This window comes from Branchiostoma floridae, chromosome 4 (genome assembly GCF_000003815.2).
Source record: "Branchiostoma floridae strain S238N-H82 chromosome 4, Bfl_VNyyK, whole genome shotgun sequence".
NCBI lineage: Eukaryota > Metazoa > Chordata > Leptocardii > Amphioxiformes > Branchiostomatidae > Branchiostoma > Branchiostoma floridae.
Window position 1 is genome coordinate 17,846,698 of NC_049982.1, and position 22,406 is coordinate 17,869,103.

Sequence of the window (22,406 nt, forward strand, 5' to 3'; positions counted from 1 at the left end):
ACTAATGCCATAGAATGCCAAAATAGATCTCAAGTCAAAGAAGAAGATGTGAAAGGACAGAAAAAAAAATCTATTGTTGGTAGGGGGAGGTACCAGTACAGAAAATTCAGGTACAGGTCCCGTTCAGGTCCAGACTGTCTGTGGAAACTTTAGAACTGGCAATACTCAAACCAATGGTAATTGGTAAATTTTGCTACAAAGGAATCTGTTTGGTGGATTATTGGACTCCCACTGGCATTTGAAAATCCCATCTCCATGTAATAAAGGCTAACTGTCTCTGTACCTTTGACTGTAGAAACTTGGTGCAATTGAATATAAACTCTAATTGACTTCGCTCTTGTTGTCTTCTTGGCCCCCCGGTAAGACCCCAAATGCCTGCCGACATAGTGTGTAATTGGCGAAACCTGTTCCTCTGATTTTTTTTGCAGGTCTGTTTTTTTTTCGGATTGGTCCAAGAAGAAAAAAAAATGTTTTGCACCCGTATGATGTACTGATCCCTACACCTAACTGTTGGTATACCATACTATGTGTGTTTAGTCCTATGTTCAACCTTCCTGGCCACTTTGATTTCATACTGAAGGCAACTTTTTTTTTGGCCAAACTTTTTTTTTTATTCGCTCGCTCGCATCATTCTTGGAGTTCCCAGAGGATGTCATCCATATAATCAAATCAACATGGCCTAATACAAAATTAAAACATTTTAATTTCTTTGGGAGCTTCCCAGTGACACAACAGGACAGAAATGCACTAGAAAAAAATGTCGTAAACACTGAACAGTATTTCTGGAGTGATCCTTGAATAAGATTGAAATTTCATTATTTCCTTTTATTGTTTGTAGAAATATATTGTATACCTTACTAATGTCCATCCTTTGCACTGGTGCTCTTCTTCATCAACGGATTATCTTTTACTAGAATGTTTCTTCTCTTTATGCTTTTTCTTCTTTTTCTTTGTAGAGCTGCACTGTGTTTCTAGGACACTGTTTGGGGCAGATCTTCTAGTTTCTTCATCTATGTCTCCATTCAACTTGCTATGTTTACCATGTTGTCCTTCATCGTGATCTTCATTGTTTTCTCCTTCCTGTTCATATGGCACAGTGCAATTCTGTTCTTGTCTTCTTTTCTTTTGGTTTTTAGACAACCTTTCTTCAGAATCAGAAAATGAATCTTCCTTATTGCTTTCCTTGTGTTTCCTCTTTTTCTTTGTTGAACTATTTCCTTCATTGTGGTTGTCCTCCTCCATACCTGCAGTTGCCTGCCCATCAGGCTGATCAGAATTTGCAGGGACAGACATACTTGTGTCACAATCTCCTTTCTCCCGGTGCTTTTTCTTGTGCTTTTTCTTCTTGTTTGAAGAAATACCATCTGTTGATGTAGGCTGTTTTTCTGCAGTAACAGCAGCCTCTTTGCAGGAAACTATTTCTGCCGTTTTACGCAGCATCTTCACACTTGATGGATCTTCTTCCTCTCCAGTGTGCTTTCTCTTCTTGATGATGCCTCTGCCAGGGGTACCTGTTTGACACAAAATGCTCACAGTTAGTACATAATATAACATCATCCCTTTGATCACGGCGGTCGGTTGCTAGGGTATTCTTTCCCGTTGCTATGCGCGTTCGATAGAATATCGGGTTACTGGAGGCCTACTTTTGGCTACCCGTAAAATATTTGAAAATAAACAAAATGTTTTGACAAGGAAAATGTTTTCGAAATAAGATTAAATTAGCAATTTTACATACATTGAATGTTGTCGTTTGAATTTAGATAGCTGTTTTGTTTCGATGTTACTCAAAAAGACGATCATTTTCTGTTTTCAGGAATGCCTTTAATTTGACCAAACTCTTGATAAGATAGGCCGCATGTATCATCGAAAATTCTCGTTTTTTATATTTTTCGTCATCTATGAGGAAAATAAAACTTTCTGTTTTTGGGATTTTTTAATTTTTGATTCTAAGCAAAGTTACAGTCGAAAATATGTGTAAAAATGGCATTTTTCGCACTTAATTACCGATAATTCAAAATCGAAGGCATTTTCTAAAAATCCCAAAAACAGAAATCTTGGGAAAATCATGGCGGTCATTTTGAGCCGTCAACGAGTTAATTTGGACTCTTCTTGGTCGCGATCTTAAACGAAGTTTGCACGCATGTCATTCCGCACGGATAGCGGGAGGGTGTAATTGATACCGGTGTAAACAACACTTACAATATTCAAGGTCACCAACACAAACGTCAGCAGCTTCGTTAAATATCACAGGTCCCAAACAAAGTGATAGCATGGATGTACTGTCCCGAAAATTGTTTATATTAGTGAAAAACTATCTTTTTTGGCTGATTCAAGGTAGTTTGGCAAAAAAGGCCAGAGAGCAGTGTTTACCGGCAACGACCGCAGATGACCCCAAATAGAACACGGGTTCGGTTCGAATTACGTCAGATGGAATATCGTGGAACAAGGTTCCAATTCGGCTAGACATGGGAGGTTTTGAGCCCGTATTTGACCACCGTGGATGTGTATGAAATATACACCAAACAGTGCTTTCAGAACTTTACACAGCTTATTCAATTATTCCTCCAAATTAACTTATTGTGTCTGTTTTGTTGAAACAAAGAAAAGCTTTTCACACTTTATTTAAAGGAACTGGCCTATGGTATACATTGATGTTAGCGAGGAAGTACAGCATACCTGTGGAGCAGATGGAAGGCTGGGCGTCTATAAGGCTGTCACAGGTGTCATCTCTGGGGATAGATAAACAAATTTTCAAAATTTCAAAGCAAAATCTTAAAGCCACAAAATTATATAGTAAAACCACCAAGAGAAATTTTAATTTCTTTTGTTGCCCTGTCATTGTGCTCCTTGTGTCACTCCCATGACAATAATGTTGACTATTACCTAGTTTATAATAACTACTTGCTGGTTGATTCTGATAATCAAGTTACTGACTTTAGTCCAGGAGGAGATTCTCAGAATGTTATTCGCGCTAGTATTACTCAAGTTATGATGCTTTATTTCTAATTTCGGGCATAATCGTCTAAATTTTTTATTTCGGGCATAATCTTCTAATTTGCATAAATCTGCATAAAGAACCTTAGAATCATGATGTCCCACCTGGACCATAGAACAACATACCTTAAAATGATCGGGAGACATCAAGCTATCATTCTATGATAGTGAAGTAATTATGTAATTATGTGTGCTACGAAACTACATTTTTTCAGGTATCTCCTCCCGGACTACTTGGTGGAATGTGTTAATGTAGGTTAGAACTTGACTTTATTTGACTTTATTTTACTTGGTTGAAGGTTGGACTTGGTAGAATGTAATTTCTATATACAGTATTTACTCACAGTATTTTGCCAGTGATGGCCAACACTCCTCCATAGTCAGCCTCTATCCTGGTGACAGTGAAGTTGAACTTGTCCCCCATGGCTAGTCGAGACCCTGCCCAGCCATTCACCATACCGCGGGGCCTCGGGATGGAGGCATTGAAATAGTTGTGCACCAGACAGCCCACATGGCCCTTCCCTAACTTGTTAACTGTTCCCTAAGGGAAAGTACTGCAATTAATGCGGGGGTCTTGCTACTATGACAGAAAATTAGCTGATCCTGAAAGTCAAGAAATATTAAATTTGATAGAATATATAAAACCCATGAGGTACAAAGTACAAACAGTCAAATTTTGTTCTCAAGCAAACAAGAAAGAAAGAGTTTTAGTTGATGTATTGATGTATGTGTCTTCATTATGGAGTAATGCAGAGAAGACAAGTTAAATAAATACATTGGTGTATCATTTGCAGCCAGTAGGTAACCAATTTGTTAGCAATGAGGCTGAATTACATGCTTAGATGAAACATCCAGAACTTACCACTAGGGTACTGCCAACTTTGGGTCTGAAGACGATGAAATCTGTCTCCACATCCAGATGAATGTAGGGCTGGTCATCCAGGATGTTTCCTCCCTTCTGCACCAGACTGATGTTACTGTAGGACACTGGGACCCCTTTAAGTCTGTCGTGAAGAGGCAGTAAAAGATTGAAATAATAGAAATAAATCTATCATGGAAAAACTATGTCTTCACCTGCTTCTAGAAAAGAAGTCAAACCCAAAATGTTTAGATTGTAGCTCTCAGCAGTCCATATTATTACCAGAGCAGTCACTTGTTTCCACTTGTCACCGTTGTTAGCTATACCAAAGTCTTTCATTTTCTGTAACCGATATGATTACTATATATTCTGTATGATCCATGTTGCAAATTATTTGCCCTCGGGCAAATGTCGGGCAAGAACTTGCAAATAAAACTTTCATCATAACCAAGGAGGTTAAAAGTTTTTTTTAACCCCCTTGATCATAACATATAAAATCACATATGATGTAACGTTACAGTTACAGTGCATAGGAACGTGTATTTACGTCCCCCACTCTGAGCTATTCCAAGTTACCAACTTCTGCCATCAGAGCCGAATTTGACGTAAGAAAAGATTGATCCTTCCCACCTTGCGGAGTACATCTTGAGCTCGCTGCCCAGTACCTCCTGCACGCCTGTCCGCAGACGACCCAGGTACTGCGGCGGCAGTGGGATGTGCTCCCGGCATCGCACAATCTCCAAACACGAGTCAGGCTCACCTACCAGGTGGCTGGCTTCTTCGAATGACGACAAGTCCATGTTTGAAGCGATTCATGGATCAAAACGGTGTAAAAAAGTTGCATCAACTTTTCAACTCACATGTGCGCAGCCATTTTGTGATGATGGTTAGTCTCGCAAGGAGTAAGTCTCGCGAGATATCAGATTTTTTCATTGATAAAAAGGGGTGTCTTTTTAAAACATGCCAAAAAATCAACGATAAAACTTTAATCAGCGCTAACACGCTCCAATGAAAACTATCTGACATTAAATTTAATCAAATTATCTTGATGCTTTGAATACCATCAGATATAGAGGTATTTTGTGAGCAAAAAAGCAAAGTTTAAGATGGATTTCTTCCCTGCATCTCTATTGGTTTGTCCTGGTATACTCTCAAAGAAGAAGAGACGACTGTGTCAGCATCCATACGCATCGCAGTGACGTTTAGTAGTTTCCAGACTTGTAAATAGGTACGAGAATCATATTTGTACCAAAGAGTGTGTGTTTCAGCCGCTAGAGTTGCAGCAGAACCAAATACTACTCAACAAGCCGGGCTTTTACTGAACAAGGGTGTTCTGAAAAGTGTTTCTGTCTTGTTGGTCTTCGAGACTTTTGACTGCAAACCTAATGTTGGTCAGGCAGGCCAGGCAGGCCAAGTACTGAAGTAGCTTTCAGTTTCATCAAGATGAAAGCTTCTTGGTCAGGTCAAGCTCCTTGGTCAGGTTTATCTTAAAATCATGCATGAAATTTATGATCAAACCTCCTTACTTAACTTTAATAGTGTCGGTATTCCAACAATTCTCCACCCACCGGCCACCACTAAATATATTAAAGTAGGAATTTGCTGCCAATTTCACAACAGACTACTAGTACAATGCATACAAAATTAATCATTACTAGTAACGTCCGTGTTAATAGTATGCTACTGCATGCGAGTGCATGGTACTGTAAATGCAGAAACTTTCGCAGCGGTTTTATGTTCACGGTTTTCTCGGCTGCCGCTTCACCGTGAATTTAAAACCACAGCGAACATTTTTCCATGGCAGTAAGAGACTAACGTTACAGAGGACAGTGCATGGTGCTACGCAAAAAGTCCATTTTCCGCGAACCTAAGCATTTACAGTAGTTGGTACATGCAAGAATGTCCTTGGTACATGTTTTCAAATACCCTTGTTGTTTTCTTTGCAGGTTGTTCTGTCATTGATCCAGCATCATGACCCGGCATGCCAGGAACTGTACTGCAGGAGCAGTGTACACCTACCATGAGAAGAAGAAGGACACCCAACAGTCGGGGTACGGGTCACAGAGGGCTCGGCTCAGCAAGGACTCCATTAAGGTCTGTATCAGCCTTAGTACTTAGTAAACAGGTTTTATAAGTTGACAATGATAGAATTGCGGTGTGCTATAATCTATGAACCAACTGCTTCCATAGTTTTATCGCCCTGTCGTCTATGGAGCCGAGGAAGTTAACGAGAACTTCCCCATGCAGACTATCTCGAAATAACTCCTGAATACGTAGGAGTCGCTGCAATTTTTAAATCCATAAAAAAAATGTATAAACATTGTCTCCAGTGCGTCACACAAGGTCGTTGCCCCATATACACTGCTTAGTAGAGTCGTTTGTGGTCATTTGTGTTGTTTAGGCAGACCATGATCCTATTGGAGCCAAACCTAGTAGTAGTAGTAAACAACACAATATGGTGAATATATAATCTAGTTTGCATACCAGCCAAACTTGTAAAGATGTGCCCTGTGGGAACTGTGCAACTAAGTTTTAGGGTTTGAAAAGTCAAGTCTAAATCAGCTTTAAGTTGAATCAAAGTTATTTTTCAGGACTTTGACTGTTGCTGCCTGACTCTCCAGCCATGTAAAAACCCAGTTGTGACGTAAGTTATGCTAAGTTTCTATACTGTATACTGTGACGGTTCCTTTACCATTTTACATAAATTTAGACTGCACATTTGTAGCCTAAAATAGTCTAATTAAGAGCAGCATTGTGATAGAAGTACATGTACTTTTTGTAGCATAGACAGCATCTGAACATGATGTCCTATTCTCTGTAGTTTGGTGGCTTTTTAAAGCACTTCAAAACGTGTGACTTCAGACATTATCCTCACTGTATAACTTGGCTATTTAAAGATTGATCTACCACTGGCTGTTTTTCTCCCTGCAGCCCAGATGGCTATATCTATGATAAAGAAGCCATTCTTGAGTACATACTTCACCAAAAGAGGGAGATAGCAAGGCAGCTTAAAGCTTTTGACAAGCAGACAAAGAAGCTTAAGGTAAGGCTGTGTTGATCATATCACTTACCATGCTAAATCCTTCTCAATAATGTCTGTTATGGATGAAACAACAGTAATAATAAATAGATAGACTTGGTCAATAATGCCTCTACATGTATGTATTAGATATGTCACCATGGTAGTTTTACAAACTTACAAAGTAAAATGTCTCTCATGGCCTTGGGAAGTGTGTCATGTTGAGAGTTACAACATGTCATCAGTAGTGAACTATGTACATAGTGTCCATGTTCTAAGAAGTTGCAACTAAGGCCATTTTGGGGCTTAAAAGCAGATCAAACAACACAGTACATATTTGCATATTTGATGGAAACTCATTGGTGGAGTAGACCAAGGATGTTAAAAAAAAAGGAGAGAGCTCACCATCAACACCTCGCTATTGTTCAGATCTGCTGGGTCCCGCAGCAATATATTGTTTCCACCCTTCAGAGGCACGCCTTTGATGCCATGTTGGCCGCACATATTCACGCCAAAACGCTTGAATCAGATGAGTCAGACGATAATCAGATGTCATGCAGCCTGATCCCAACTGAGAGCTGCCTAAACTAGCAATGAGATGTTTGCAGTTTCCGCAGTTTCCTTCTTTAGGAAGCAAAGGCTATAGTGCGTACAGTGGTGTCATTGAGAGAGCAAGATGGTGCCCATGCTGATACTTGATTTGGCGCTGTACACTCTGCTCAAAGTCATTATAAATTTCCTTAGCGAGTCATCTTAAAACTGACAGTAAACAAGGGCCCACGTAACCCACGCTAGCTGGGCCCATACAGATTCACACCCACGGCCACTCTCTTCTTAATTTTAACCTGCTCAACTAGATTAAGTTCTGAGTAGGCATCCTGGAGTGCAGTTCACTGTCATGTCACTGTGGGGCACTTCTTCACCACTTCTGCACACAGCCAGTGGGAGACTGACTTATTACGCAGTTCAGTGCAAGGCCACACCAATTTAATTTCTTGGTTCCAAAAAAAATTTGGTCCCAATAAAAATAATAACTCTAAGGTCCCTGAAATCAAGGATAGGTGCTGGACTGAAAGAAACTTCGGCTCAGTTAAAAACAACAAAACTTCTGAAATTAGAAATAACAGAGCTTCTGAAACTAGTACTCCTTTATGTTGTAAATCATCGAAAACCACCCATAGATCGTGAAATTTGTGCTGGAAAAAAGATGAAAAAATGTGTTGCCGTAAAAAAAATGGCTGCCAATGCTGCCATATTTGGATGCCAACATGCAAATTTTGCATTTACATGTAATTGTAACTGGATAAGTATTCTACCAATTTGTATTATTTTTCCGGCGATCTGTGGAGCCTGGTAGAGGCTGATGATAAGACTTCCATACTGACCTCATACAGACTTGAATAGTCTTGAATATATACCCACGTGCGAACCCACCTTAAGCACTACAAGTGTCTGTTCGAGCGAACATTAGGATCATTAGGAAACACATAGACCTTTTCTTTGACACATCCGTAGGTCAAGTAACCGACCTCTTGAAATCAGAATGACGTCGTTACTGCGCATACTTTTACCGTCTGAAAAGCTTGTAACGTCACGGCGTCAGGTGTCAGCCAGCAACGTGAGGACACATCCGGGCTTGAGAGCGGCGTTGTGACATAATGACGTAGAACTTTGTAACGTTTGGAACACGTATTGTCGCAAGCCGGATAAGCTGGAAAGGCAGCAGACAAGACCATTTTTTTTCTCTAACGAGAGCTCTTCCTGTTGTTTTGTTAAGCCATGTCAGGGATCGAAATACTTTTTTTTTGCTACATGCAAAATTGCAAGTTGGCAAAAATTTTACGTGCAATTTGAAAATTTACATGCAAAATACAACTAGTCTATACTGCAATGATCTAGCCAGTATCCATCATTCCGTCCATTGGTGGAATTTTGCTGCTCAGGATGGATATGAATTTTGCCCATTCTGTCACATTTGACGGACAGAAATCGGCGCATGAAAATATAGACAGTACTTGCAATTTTGAAAAGATATCCACATAAACAGCATGTGAGTTTGCAGTAAAGCCGAATTTGATTATTTATAACACCTACTGATGATCCCAGGCAGTCAAACAAAGGCACCGTGGCCTCAGTATTTTTACTATAGGCCAGGTATTTTCAACATGCAAGATTGCAAGTTCAGAATATTTTTACATGCAAATCTCAAAAATTACATGCAAATTGCAAGTTAAGTATGTGTATTTCGAACCCTGCATGTGGAGTGACTACACGTTTTGTTGTAGCGTGTGCCTTGATTTGCACATCAGAGAGAGAAAAATTTGAATCGGAAACAAAAACTACACACGTAATTGCATGTATAATGCCATGCTTTAAAGTTAATACACGTGTATTTGCTTGACTTTTCAAGGGTGACTAAATCGCATTGATTAACTGCATTTTTTGTTAATGTAAAAGTAACGATTTGCGCTTCGGAGAGGAAAGTTACTTATGTTTTTAAACTTACGTGGTTTTTAAAGTTGGGTGTTTGTTTTTTCATAGTGCATTTTATCGTTGACTTTAAATTGTAAAGAACGTTTTATAAAGAGATGAATGTAGGCTTTTATAAAGACAATTTAATCTCTACTAGTACTATTGGATAAGATTCAAAGATTACTTTTGAACATTTAGAGTTACATCCATCATAATATTTCATGTCACTATAATAATAACTGGTGGAACAAACCAATACTAGTACATCTAACTGGAAAAAACTAGTTGAACATATAAAAGTAGTAAGGATCGTACATGTATGCAAATGTCATGTCATGTCATGTTTTAATCATTCTTGAACTAGTTGACGCGGTGATTCTATATTTATTCAGTCTTACTGGACAAAGTTAAGATCTTGGACATAGAACCAGACTTTTTTCACTAGAGGGATTAAAGAAGCTATCTACATCAGAGCTTTAAAGCCATCCCTGAACAGAGATGATGGGCGCCATAGACTTCCTGCAACCTATGATCCACTGCTCATTGAGTTACGTGTTCTATCTGCATAACATGACGTCAGGGCAGCAGTGGATTGTTCATTTCTTGACAAAGACTGGTGATGTTCAGTCGAAAATTGGTTGAGTCCAATTTTTGTGCTGGATTTTACAGTTCAACTAGTTCAAGAATGACTTCTACCAACACAGATGAACTTTCAAGTTATGTTAAAATCGTGTGTGGATGGTTCCTATGGTAGGACCACACCGTACTGTAGGACTTAAGACAATGTAGAGATTGAAATGTCTTTAAATAGTATTACCTGGATGTCTAATCTTCATTAACAAATTTAGTCATATTTTCTTTGATTCAGGGTTATTTTCTATTACCTTTCATGGTCAGATGATATTCTTGGTGTACGCAAGCTATTTCCTACTAGTCTGAAATTACTTGCACCACATCAATTTTACATGCACAAACTTGGGTATGCATGTGGCATTTTGGCAGAACAAATTAGTATGGATATTTTCTGCCAGTTTATTCTAATGATTTATTCTGCCAGTTTATTCTGGCAATGTGGACCAAGAGTGAAGTCATTCAAAACATTTGGAAGTAATCCTCCAATGTTTACCCATTTATACTGTAAAATTATAGAGATCTATTTCCCCCATATTTGGCCACTAGTACTAGTTAGGTGGAATCCATTCAGGTAAGAAGAGCCTAATGATGACTAGTTAGGCACACACAGGATTTTATGGCTGAAAGAAACACACCAAGGTCTTAGAATCATGTGGTATTATGTTTAACTTATGGTAAGTGGCAGGTTTAGTTGAGATTATTCATTGCTTCTCAACGTAGGATGTCTACTTTGCCTTTTTACTTTGTTTCCATTAAGGCTCTCAGATGATTATGATCCAATATCACCGTCTGTGTTGTTGACTGCAGAGTATTAGCATGTCAGTGTAAGGCCACAGCAAGTAAATTTTATGGATGACATCCTCTACAGACTGCAAAAATAGTGCGATAGGGTGAAAAAAAAAAGATGGCTACATTTTCAATAATATGCACCATTAAGTTGTAATGATTGTTGTAACAAGAATTAAAGGGACAAGCATGGTATCAGAGCAAACAAGGCATTCATTCCTGTATTCAAGACATGTACTGGTGTGGTAAAAGTGACACTAGTGTGGTAGACAGGCATCACTAACAAAGTTGGTAACCACACTCATGGCTTCCATATTGGTGTCACTTTCACAACTATCCAATAAGTTTTATTTCTACAACTACAGTCCTGGTTACCCTGCAAGTGTCACTTCTACAAGTACAATCATTAGGCTACAGCACAAAATATTTGCTCATTTTGGTACTTTATCGTCATGTTAACCATCCCTGCAGAAGAAAAGAAATCTTGCTTTTTTCTGAAATCAGGCGAAAATTAATGTGCACGCCGATATCATCCATGAAATTTACTTGCTGTGGCCTAATTTACATGTATATGTCACAGTAGAGATCACGATCCAGTAGAATCGTCGATTCTCCTAGGAGAGATCGCGATCGGAGCTGGTCCTAGGGCCAACTCCGATCGGGGTCTCTCCTAGGAGAATTGGCGATTCTACTAGTATAGATTGCGATTGGGGTCTCTCCTAGGGCCAACTCCTATCCAAACTCAAATGATACTAAGATATGGGAAACAGACTGTGATCGGGATCTCTCCTAGGAGAATCGGCGATTCTACTAGGAGAGACCCCGATTAGAGTTGGCCCTAGGACCAGCTCTGATCCAAACTCAAATGTTGTACAAGTGACACTAGTGAGGTAGCATTGAGTAGAAGTTTACCTTGAGTAAAGTTGAAGAAGTGACTCTAGTGTGGTAGTCTTGAGTGAACATTGTAGAAGTGACACAAGTACGCTTGTGTGTAGTTGGTGATGAGTTAGTAGGTTTGCATTAATACTAAATAAAATCATTGTTTTATCAAAAAAAGTATTGCTGTTTCATATATCTTAGTATCATTTGAGTTTGGATCGGAGCTGGTCCTTGGGCCAACTCTAATCGGGGTCTCTCCTAGTAGAATCGCCGATTCTCCTAGGAGAGACCCCGATCGCAGTCTGTTTCCCATATCTTAGTATCATTTGACTTTGGATCGGAGTTGGCCCTAGGAGAGATCCTGATTGCAATCTATACTAGTAGAATCACCGATTCTCCTAGGAAAAACCCTGATCGGAGCTTGCCCTAGGACCAGCTCCGATCGCGATCTCTCCTAGGAGAATCGACGATTCTACTGGATCGTGATCTCTACTGTGAGTGTGACATATACATAACCATACTGGGCTGTAAGAAGCCCTTTTTGGTCATTTTGCACATCCTAGTAGTGAGGCCCAACCCCAGTGGTTATCATTATATTAACGCCTAATATTGCCAACAAATCACTTATTGGTTGCTAAAGAGTTATCAATTGATAAATCATAGAAGTTAAGGACACTAACTAGGAAAGTGTTTTCTTTTTGCCCTAAAGGAAGATGAAGCTCAGAAGCAGAAAAGTGAGAAGCATTCCAAGATAAAAGCTTTCGTTGATAAAGGTAAATGTACATCCTTTTCTCAACAATTAATGTAAAAGTTTCCTACGCAAGTCTGTATCGGCTCCTTTTCTCAACAATTAATGTAAAAGTTTCCTACGCAAGTCTGTATCGGCTCCTTTTCTCAACAATTAATGTAAAAGTTTCCTACGCAAGTCTGTATCGGCTCCTTTTCTCAACAATTAATGTAAAAGTTTCCTACGCAAGTCTGTATTGGCTCCTTTTCTCAACAATTAATGTAAAAGAATCCTTGCTGGGAGAGTGACATCAGCTAAAATTTGATGGAGATGAAATCCATTCATACGCAAACCTTGTTAGCCACCCACCTTCGTCTATAAAGGATGTCCCCTACTTACATGTAACCCCCCACACTCTCTGTGTGGTGATGTCCATCCTTTATTGAAGCTGTGCTATGTAATGTACAAAATGTACTAATAATATAGGGTTAATGACCCACCCTGAGGTGTATACGATGCCATAAGTCATGGCTGGTTCCTATAATCACGGAATGAACAGTAGAGTCCACATAGTCAGATTTGTTGACATCCTGGACCATTGGGAAGGATCTGGAAATCAGTGATGCCTAATCCACTGCAATAAACTGATCTTTTTTTCAGTACAAACTTTATGAAAAATTGTGAACCTCATATCATGTAGATGAACATACATGTATACGCTGAAACTAAGTCATGTATCTTCATGAGACTACCCAAGTGCTTTTTTTCAAATATGGAGAGTTAGTACCTTTAATTATGGATCTCAAAATGTACATCTATTTGGAAACTACTCAGATCAGTATTCTCTTCAAGTTTGCATTTTCATTGATATGTACATGTGTAAAGTGTCTTTTGTGTTTCAGACTCTGTTTTCAGTTTTTTTTATGACTGGGCCAATCTGACTCTAAGTCTTTCTCAGAAAGGCACTGGCGCTTCTCCAAATATTGTTATCTCCATAAAAATGGAGATATAGTTTTGGGTGTGTATGTCTGTGTGTCTGACAGGTGTGTCTGTGTGTTTGTTTGTGTTTCCGGATATTTGTGGCCAGCATTACTCAAGAACCTCTTGATGGATTGCCATGATATTTAGTACCTGGATGTGCTATGGTCTTGATAGATAGCTTGTGACGGAAGAAATATGTGGTATATGTTTGGGTCCCCTAGCAGGTTGCTATGGAACTGCAGCGGCGTTTTTCTCAAAATCTTCGCCACTGACACAGACTCAGTTGACATTTTTTGTGGAAACATTATTTTAGGAAGAAGAATCATTAGAAAAATTCTCACCCCAAAATTACCATTATGTGGGTATTCTTCTAGGATAATGACTAAATTGGTAATAAAAGTCATCATTCTGTCTGTGTAAATAAATTTGTTTTCTGTAGTCCCAGGTAGCCCAAAACAACCTAAAATGCTCAGATTTAGCTAATCACTAGACAAGGCTGCATTACCATGTATTAAGATAAAAACTTGTTATGTATGTTACAGAGAAGAGCATCGTCAGCAAACCACTCAATCCCTTCATTGGAGCTGGACCCTCTAAGACAAAGGGTAAGGCTTCTACATATTGCCTGACAGGTAGGACTTGTACACATGTGCCACCTATGTTGCCATACACAAGAAATAGAATGAAAGAGTTAGACAAAAACTACCCTGTGCAATATCCTGTCCCCTGTTTGTAAACATACATACAACAGTGCAAAGGACAAGCCTAATATACAGGATGCGAAAAGTGCAATGGTTGAGTTGAGCTTCATCTAGCTGATGTGACAAGACAAGACTCTCCTGCACTGGTGGTGCTGGGCATTGCAGTGGCCCAGGTGCTAGTGGTAGAGTTACAGCAAGCACCAAATGAATTTAAAGCAGTTTTTCTTTTTTTTTTCAAATGTGCTGGTTTATGAGGAGTGAAAGAAATGTTTGCAATATTTTCACATGCCTATCTGAACCATTATACAGAACAGACAGAGCCTGCAGGGGCCAGTGCAGCTGGACCAAGTACAAGTACAGGAGCCACAGGCAAGGATAAACAACTCCCCAGTTTTTGGATTCCTTCTCTCACACCGAAGGCAGAGGAGACCAAGCTGAAAAAACCTGTTAGTGGTTTATTACATTTTTACTTGTTTTCAGGTCATTTTAATATTAATTTTAATGGTTTATGCTACAGTGGTAAATGAATTTGAATTGGACTGACATTGTAGTGAAGGAGGTAGAATTTTAAAAGGGCTAGTTATAACAAAAATAAGTTGTTTTTTTCTGTGAAGTTGAGGCCAATATTATCCATGTGTTACCCTTTCAAATCCATGGCTGTAAAAAATGCCATACTAAAAGAAATTTTGTATCATGAAGGAGTTCATGTACTGATGTAGTTCACTTCAATAACTACATAAGGATAGAATATGGACAGTGATGCATTGGCATTAAAAAAATCTCCCTCAAAACACACTATCCTACCCAGACCATTGGCTTAGTTTATATACATGGTCACATTCTGACTAGTTCTGTGTGTCCTTGCCTGTCCCCATGCTGTAAACAGGAAGAGAAGGTGCGCTGTCCCATGAGTGGCAGGCCCCTGAAGATGAAGGACCTGATCCCTGTAGTCTTCAAACCTGTCAACGACCGGGACAACAAGACATCCCTCATCGTCAAACAGGTCCTGCTTCCGCAACTTCATTAACTCCAGATGGTTGACCTAACCTTACAATTAACCACTGTTAACAATTAACCAATGTTTATCAACTGTGGCTTGTTGGACACCCTTTGCCCCAAAACAAAAATGTTGCTCATCAATGGTGCCTTACAAATGTACATTGTACACGTCATGCAGTCTCTGTGAATAGTTTCATCAAGTTGGTAAATTAAATCAAAATAGTCTTCTTCGGAACACAACCCTCTGATTTTATTCATCTGTATTAATTGACTTCTCGGCCAATTTCATCAGTGCGTAAACAGAAACTGCTCATTATACACTGATGAAAAAGACATTGAAACCCCTGCAGAAAAGAGGTTGTATAACAAAGAAGACTATGAACACGTGAAACACGTAAGCTGCTCTGACACTCACTCACTCACTATCCATTGTTTGATTGTACTGCTGCTGGAGTCCCTGATGCAGGGGTAGGCAGCAGTTGGCTATGTCAGTCGGCTATGTCAGTCGGCTAATGAATTGAAGAGTTACGAGCAGATGTAGGAAGGCAAAATCGTAATGGTTCTCAAACGTCCAGTTTGCTCAGCAGCCAGCCTAGAAATGAAAAATTGAAATGAAACTCCCAGTTACTGAGTTACTGCAGCAGCCAGCCTCTCTACATTTGCTATATTGAGCACCAACTAAGGGTTTGAAATTTTGTCGTCGGAAATTCATTTTTCTAGATGCTCATTGGGTGGAAGTTATTTTCATAGAAGTGTTGTTTGAAAATGTTTGTGAAAGCCAACATACACATTGTAGACATGTGACATGTTTTTTGTGGAGAGACATAACTTAAGTTGTGATGTTTAAGGACATATACAAACTTCTGAGAATGGCAGCCAACTCCTCTGACTTCTTTCAGCTCATTTCAGATGGACGGTTCTGAAGATACCTGGGGTGTTAATTAGGAATTATCTTGAGACTGGAGTGCTTGACTGGAAAACATGGCCTCCTGTGGTGCTCTTCATTTCCCCTGCCTGCCTATGAGGTGTATCTGCTGACGCAAGTTTGGCACCCAGCAGAGTCTGCCATCAGTCCTTTCAAAACACCCACACTTACATCTACATTGATACTCGACTGTGCAGATTTGATATTGCATGAGTGGGCATCAGATTTTTATGGGGAGCTTAAAAAACAGATACAGTGTACCATAAATTTGGAAATGTTCACAGTGAATCTATTTTCATGGTAAAAAGGTGACACCCAAATTTCCAAATTTCCAATGAATAAACATAAACATTGCTTTAGAATATACACTCACAGAGCTCTCAAAAAATTATTTTGTCAAGGCTCTGTATCCATCCAACAAATTTTGATAGATACTAGCAACATCATCAAAATTCTAAAGTTTACAACATGATGCTGAGATCATAAGAAAGTTGTGCAGCACCATTATTTCATGCCTACAGAGAGTCCTGATTTATCTGGGGCCAACAAATTTTGTCTGATGTCTCTGGTTTGCTTTGTGTTTTTTGTTCCCTGTGGGAAAAATATGGTACTGCTCAAATTGTACAGTAAATGTGCATCTACGTATGTTAGTGATTTTTAAACCAGTATGAAGCCAAGATGTAATTTGTTCCTACTATCTGAACCCCCTTTTCCATTTCTCGTTCTGTAGGTCCGTTATGTTTGTGCTGTTACTGGTGATGCTCTTGGGAACTCTGTTCCGTGTGCTGTTCTGAGGCCATCGTAAGTCAGATATCCATGGTTGTCTGTATCATATTATCAGAAAGTAAACAGCAAGTGAGGAAGATACGTATATGGTTGTGATGGTGTAGCTTTATGTGGCTACTACCCATGTCATAATTTTCCTTATGTGGATGAGTGGATGGACAGCCAGTCCAGGGGACAAAATGTAAGCATTTTTAAAATGATATTAAGAACATTGCTTATGTTTTAGTTTGAAAGTTCATCTGTGTTGGTAAATGACATAATGGATAAACTAAACTTTATCTAACCAACACCAAAATTGATTGGGACTTACCCCCCCCCCCCCCCATAAGACAACAGAAACAGCAATGTCAAATAAATGATTGTCAACATGTTATAGGATCATCAGCTTGGTACATTTATTACTACATTGTTCTCCTCCTATGAAGAGGCGCAGTGGTGACCATGGACTCTGTGGAGAGACTGATTAAGAAAGACATGACTGATCCAGTGTCTGGAGACAAGCTTAAAGACAGAGATATTATTCCAATACAAAGGGTAAGGTACTAGTACTACTTCCCTTAATATCTATTTCTTTTGAATGTGATACATGCTGCCCTGCATGAAGACTACCATAAATCTTAGTACATGTATATGTAGACAGGTGCAGTCTCTATCGATGAAAACTTACACAACATACATGTATGTATGTCAGATTGTCTTGGAAGCCAAAAAGCTACAAAAGCTTGGCCCTCTTTTTCAGCACTTGGCTCCAGTGCTTAAAATGGCTTCAGCACTGGAAATGTTAGTCAGCAATGGGCTTCCAGGACTGAGGCACTTTCAGCACTGGAAAAGCCAGTGTAAGCACTAGGAACTAAGTGCTTGGACTTTGTTCAGCACTGGAAACTGCTGACAAACATTCAGCACCTCGACCCTTTTCAGGGCCAGCCAAATCATTACCAGAAGGGCTGTGATTTTGTCTATCACAATCATATACAATAAAGTTTCTTTAGCACTGGGCACCCAGGGCTGAGGCCACTTTCACCATTGAATTAGCACTGTGCGGAGGCCAAGGTTTCGTAGACTTGCTTGGAGGTCTGGCTTACATGATTTATTTCTTAGACAGTTGATATTTGAGAACAAAAGATCTGAGTCCTAGCAGTGAGCTATTGTATTAATACTGTTCTTACCAAATTTAAGTGGAACATAAATGGTCAACCTATTGCCAAATTAACAACTAAAACTAAATCTAAAGATTCTCAGATAGTTTGTATGTACCTCAAACTATAAATTTGTTCAAATTGTTACATTCCATAGAGTCAATTCCACATTACCAAGAGGGTGTTTCTTGCCTTTTATTCTAACATTTTTGAAATCTTTATAACATTCTGATTGTGAATAGTAACTATTTAGAACTGTTTATATCATCATTGTGATATTCTAAATATTTTCTACAGTATTCAAACATGTTAGAAACATTTCTAACATCAAAGTCATTATTTCTGATAGTTTCTAAACTGTTCCAACATAGATTCATCATTTGTGATCACATGTCATCATATGTTCGAACATTGAAACAAAATGATGAAACTGGGTCAGTATGCTGGGGAGTGGGCAATTCACACATCCCTGTCAAGTACAGGAAATTATGTCTGTCTCACAGCTTCTCACAAAAGACTCCCCAGTGTCTACTGAAGAGAATCTAAAAATACAAGACCCAAACAAAAAACCCAGCTTAGCAGCTTGGTTTATGGGGGTAATAAAAGATTTTATGGAGGGAAAAAATGACGCGAATTGTTGGAACATTTGAGAACATGTTCCAACAATAACAAAAACACATAGATGTTTCTAAATTGTTCTAAATAAAGAGATATTTGTATTATTACTTTCCCAATGTTTCCAACATATATAGATAGGTTCAAAAATGTTCAAACTTTCATTTTCAATTGTATTCTTTTACTTAGAATAGTTCAAACTTATGACAAATATTGTTTAAAAACCCTCTCGGTGACTCGGAATCGACTCTAGTTGAATCAATCTTGTCCCTGTAATGGTGTTCTGATGCACTGTGCACATTTCAACAACCTGTATGCTGTAACATATGTATTTTGCTGAAATTCTTGCACAGCGGCAAAAACTTTTGTTCCTTTAAAACTAGTACAGACTACATTATTGTACATTTTTCACCAAGTTGGGCCTTTACATTTTATATATTATGTACTTGTGTAAAGTGGGTGAGATTAACAGAAGGAAAGAAAACTCTTCGTGAACATTTTGAACAGATGTAAAACTTTTTGCATCTTATCTCAGGATTGCATATAACAATTAACAATTACATTTAGATTATGTGTGAATTTATAAACTGCAGTCAGTCACTAAAGTCCAGTCTTCAACACTTTATTCAGCCTGCTTCTTTCCATAATGACTGATTTACAATAGACATACACTTTTCTGCCTATCGGCCTGACACCATGCAGGTGTTTCTAATAGAATATTGGCACCATGTAAATTGCTATCTGATGCCAAATTAGCTTCACAGTTGGTGGTTATCAAATGATTACTTTACACATCAACTGACATGTTTTCTTTACACGATCGAGTGGCAGAAGATCTGGCAGCTGCACGCCGTGACAGAACATGTACATTGAAGGAGATCCACAGGCTCACCAGTCTATCAACCTCCTGCTGGGGTATTGTCCCCACTGCATGTATCTTTAGCACAAGAGATGTTGGGCTGTTGTGTTATCTTTTTACTTCAGCTCTACAATGAAACTGGAGTTAAAATCAGAAAAAGTATTTCAGGATTAAGAACAATGGCAAAACAGAGTCCTCTTGCTTCATGTCTACCTCAGAATGTCTGAAAACCAAGATGTCTGTTTTTTTTTTTTCAGGGTGGCACAGGATTTGCTAGCAGTGGAGTCAAGTTGGAGGCTAAACAAGATGGCCCAGTCATGCAGGCATAGTTGTATCAACATGTAGGACTCTCTTCTCATCTCAAAGTCTGCATAATGTCACAAACTTTATGGGTATTGTGAATTAATTGGAAGATGGCAGTACCTTTTTTTAGCTTTTATTCTGTCCTTGGTATATCCCACATTGTGTGAAACATAGCAAAGGGGGCAGGGGTACTGTCAGCACCAGGGACATGTGAAACAGCGTAAGGGCACAACGCAACACACTCAGTACCAGGGACAGGGAAACTGGGGTAGCACCAAGGACTGGGAAGTACAGTCAGCACCAGGAATATGTAAAACACCACAAGGGACAGGGTAACACACTCAGTACCAGGGACAGGGAAACTAAACTGGTGTAACACCAAGGACATGGAAACACAGTCAGGGACAGGGAAACACAATCAGCACCAGGGACAGGGAAACAAAATCAGCACAAGGGACAGGGAAACACAATCAGCACCAGGGACAGGGAAACACAATCAGCACCAGGGACAGGGATACACACTCAGCACCAGGGACAGGGATACACACTCAGCACCAGGGACAAGGGAACACAATCAGCACAATGTGATGAAAAGCGTAGTCTGGGGACAGGGAGAAATAGTGCAAGGGACAGGGAAACACAGTCAGCACCAGGGACAGAGAAACACAGTCAGCACCAGGAACAGAGAAACACAGTCAGCACCAGGGACAGAGAAATACAGAAGGCACCAGGGACAGAGAAACACAGTCAGCACCAGGGACAGAAACACAGTCAGCACCAGGGATAGGCAAACACAACCATCACATGGGGCAGGGAAACACAGCCATCACATGGGACAGGGAAACACAGCCATCACATGGGACAGGGAAACACAGCCATCACATGGGACAGGGAAACACAGCCATCACATGGGACAGGGAAACACAGCACCAGGGACAGTGAAACTCAAGGACAGGGAACACTGTCAGCACAAGGAACATGGTCAACACCAATAACGGAAAAACAGCCTCCAGAGTTATGCAATGTGTATACGGGCCTCTTTCAATCTCAAAACATTTCAAGTATCTTGTAATACAGGATTTTGAAAAACAATAAAGTCTGAAAGAATGTGTGACATGTGTGATTACCAGTACGTACTCCATACTCTTTATGTTTACTCTTTACTCCAAATACACAAATACCTCTGATGGGTCACAGGACTCTGGGTAAAAAGTTACCTGCTTAGACAGAAGCTGATGAGAGGTAGGTTGTTTTATGGTATTGATGTAGAATGTGATGAATTAAGTAGACCTACGAGCTGTGAGCTATAAAACATGTAATGGTATGGGTAGATCTTTGGGAGCTCGAGAGTTGTACCTGTCTTGCTTGTGGACATGTATGCTCTAGGTTCAACAACAGCACCCACCCCCGTTAAAATTTGTTGATCTCAGGACACCACTACCAAATTTGGTCCGATGTTCTTACTGTATCCATTATAAGGGAACCCCACTACTGTGCTATGACATCAAGGAACTGTACATGTCCGTTTGTGGGACCGGATGGGGAGGGGTACTCACGGTTAGATCACGTAGAGTAGCTATGATGATAGCACGGAAATTACGTGTGCTGTCCGCAACCCGGACTGAAATAGTGATCGCCGTTATTGATTCGCCTCCCTCCGCGCCTCCGCTGCATGGGTGTTAAGATGAGATGACTGAGAGAAACTTCTCTGAATGAGAGTTCTGATAGACTTCAGAAGCATAAAGTCGCAATGTCAATTGCTTTTAGTCCCCGCGTATCCAACATCCATTACCATAATAACACCAAATAAATAAGCGATGAATTTAAGGAGATCTACTTGTGCAGCAACAGTAATTTCCGAGGTATGTACACTTTAGACCTCCGCGTGTTCAACACATTTTTAAAAAGGCTTCGATAGTGATGCATTCCAAGACAACAAGGTCAAAGTTTTCAGTTCCTTACCGGGGCAGGCGAGCGAGCTCGTGTTAAGAACATACTGTCACGTTCAGAGCCGGATTTGTAGATAATAATCACACGTGCGTACGGCCCAAGACGAGCATGATTCAACAGCAATCTTAAATTTCTATTTATGACCTAACGTTACAACTCGTGTAAAAGTGTGAAGAACCGTTGCATAATAGCCTGATCTACGGTTTTATTTCTTCGCTAGCAGTAAAGTTTTACGTCGTATGCTCATGCAGCTTTTTGTTTTGTGCAATTACTAACAGGAAAGAAAGAAAGGAACAACAGAGGATGTATAAACTATATAATAAAGGTACATAGCGGCAATTAATTGTGCCGTGTTTCACCCAGGCGGTATTATGGAACCCCCTCTCAACCAGCGCCCGTTCTCCCAATTCTCCCAGCTGGTGTGGTACGATATATATATATATATATATATATATATATATATATATATATATATATATATATAGCGATATTACGTTTTTAGCTGGTCATGAGAGACAAAAAAGATACACAGAAGAATTGGCAAAGGTAAGCTGTAAAAGCAACGAGTAACTGGGGAAAATGATCATTTGTCAAATTAGTATCGCTTGAGAAATCGCAGTAGACGTGGCACCCAACTTGCCCTATTCCCACATCAAGCTACCATTACCCAGCCACATTTGGTTCTCCATTTTGTACCTACCGATTCCACCTTTTCTGTTTTACCTTTTGTTTTGACGAAAGCTACAGTAGGTCGGTCGGTCGGTTTCAATGTACATGTACGT

General features: G+C 39.6%; 3 protein-coding genes across 6 annotated transcripts; 2 read left to right on the top strand and 1 right to left on the bottom strand.

The window, feature by feature from the left end:
- Positions 1-683: 683 nt before the first annotated feature.
- On the bottom strand, positions 684-4,773 carry LOC118414323 (DNA-directed RNA polymerase I subunit RPA43-like). The gene is made up of 5 exons (XM_035818301.1): positions 4,484-4,773; positions 3,857-3,998; positions 3,339-3,535; positions 2,677-2,729; positions 684-1,511 (listed from the first exon to the last, which is right to left on the bottom strand). Exons 1-5 carry the CDS (start codon positions 4,651-4,653, stop codon positions 901-903), a joined length of 1,173 nt encoding a protein of 390 aa, XP_035674194.1. The 5' UTR covers positions 4,654-4,773; the 3' UTR covers positions 684-900.
- Positions 4,774-4,961: 188 nt separating this feature from the next.
- Positions 4,962-20,159, top strand: LOC118414340 (nitric oxide synthase-interacting protein-like). 3 transcript variants are annotated; one of them, XM_035818331.1, is made up of 11 exons: positions 4,962-5,081; positions 5,800-5,947; positions 6,445-6,497; positions 6,785-6,896; positions 12,352-12,415; positions 13,893-13,955; positions 14,361-14,497; positions 14,938-15,054; positions 16,706-16,776; positions 17,187-17,295; positions 19,629-20,159. In XM_035818331.1, the coding sequence occupies exons 2-11, from the start codon at positions 5,825-5,827 to the stop codon at positions 19,698-19,700; spliced, it is 921 nt and encodes a 306-aa protein (XP_035674224.1). In that variant the 5' UTR covers positions 4,962-5,081; positions 5,800-5,824; the 3' UTR covers positions 19,701-20,159. The 3 variants fall into 3 exon arrangements, with proteins under 3 accessions (XP_035674224.1, XP_035674225.1, XP_035674226.1); XM_035818332.1 differs by having other exon boundaries at positions 4,988-5,073; XM_035818333.1 differs by having other exon boundaries at positions 5,006-5,077.
- Positions 20,025-20,785, top strand: LOC118414356. Of its 2 annotated transcripts, none has more exons than XM_035818369.1 (2): positions 20,025-20,504; positions 20,557-20,785. In XM_035818369.1, the coding sequence occupies exons 1-2, from the start codon at positions 20,061-20,063 to the stop codon at positions 20,614-20,616; spliced, it is 504 nt and encodes a 167-aa protein (XP_035674262.1). In that variant the 5' UTR covers positions 20,025-20,060; the 3' UTR covers positions 20,617-20,785. The 2 variants fall into 2 exon arrangements, with proteins under 2 accessions (XP_035674262.1, XP_035674261.1); XM_035818368.1 differs by having other exon boundaries at positions 20,583-20,785.
- Positions 20,786-22,406: the final 1,621 nt, after the last annotated feature.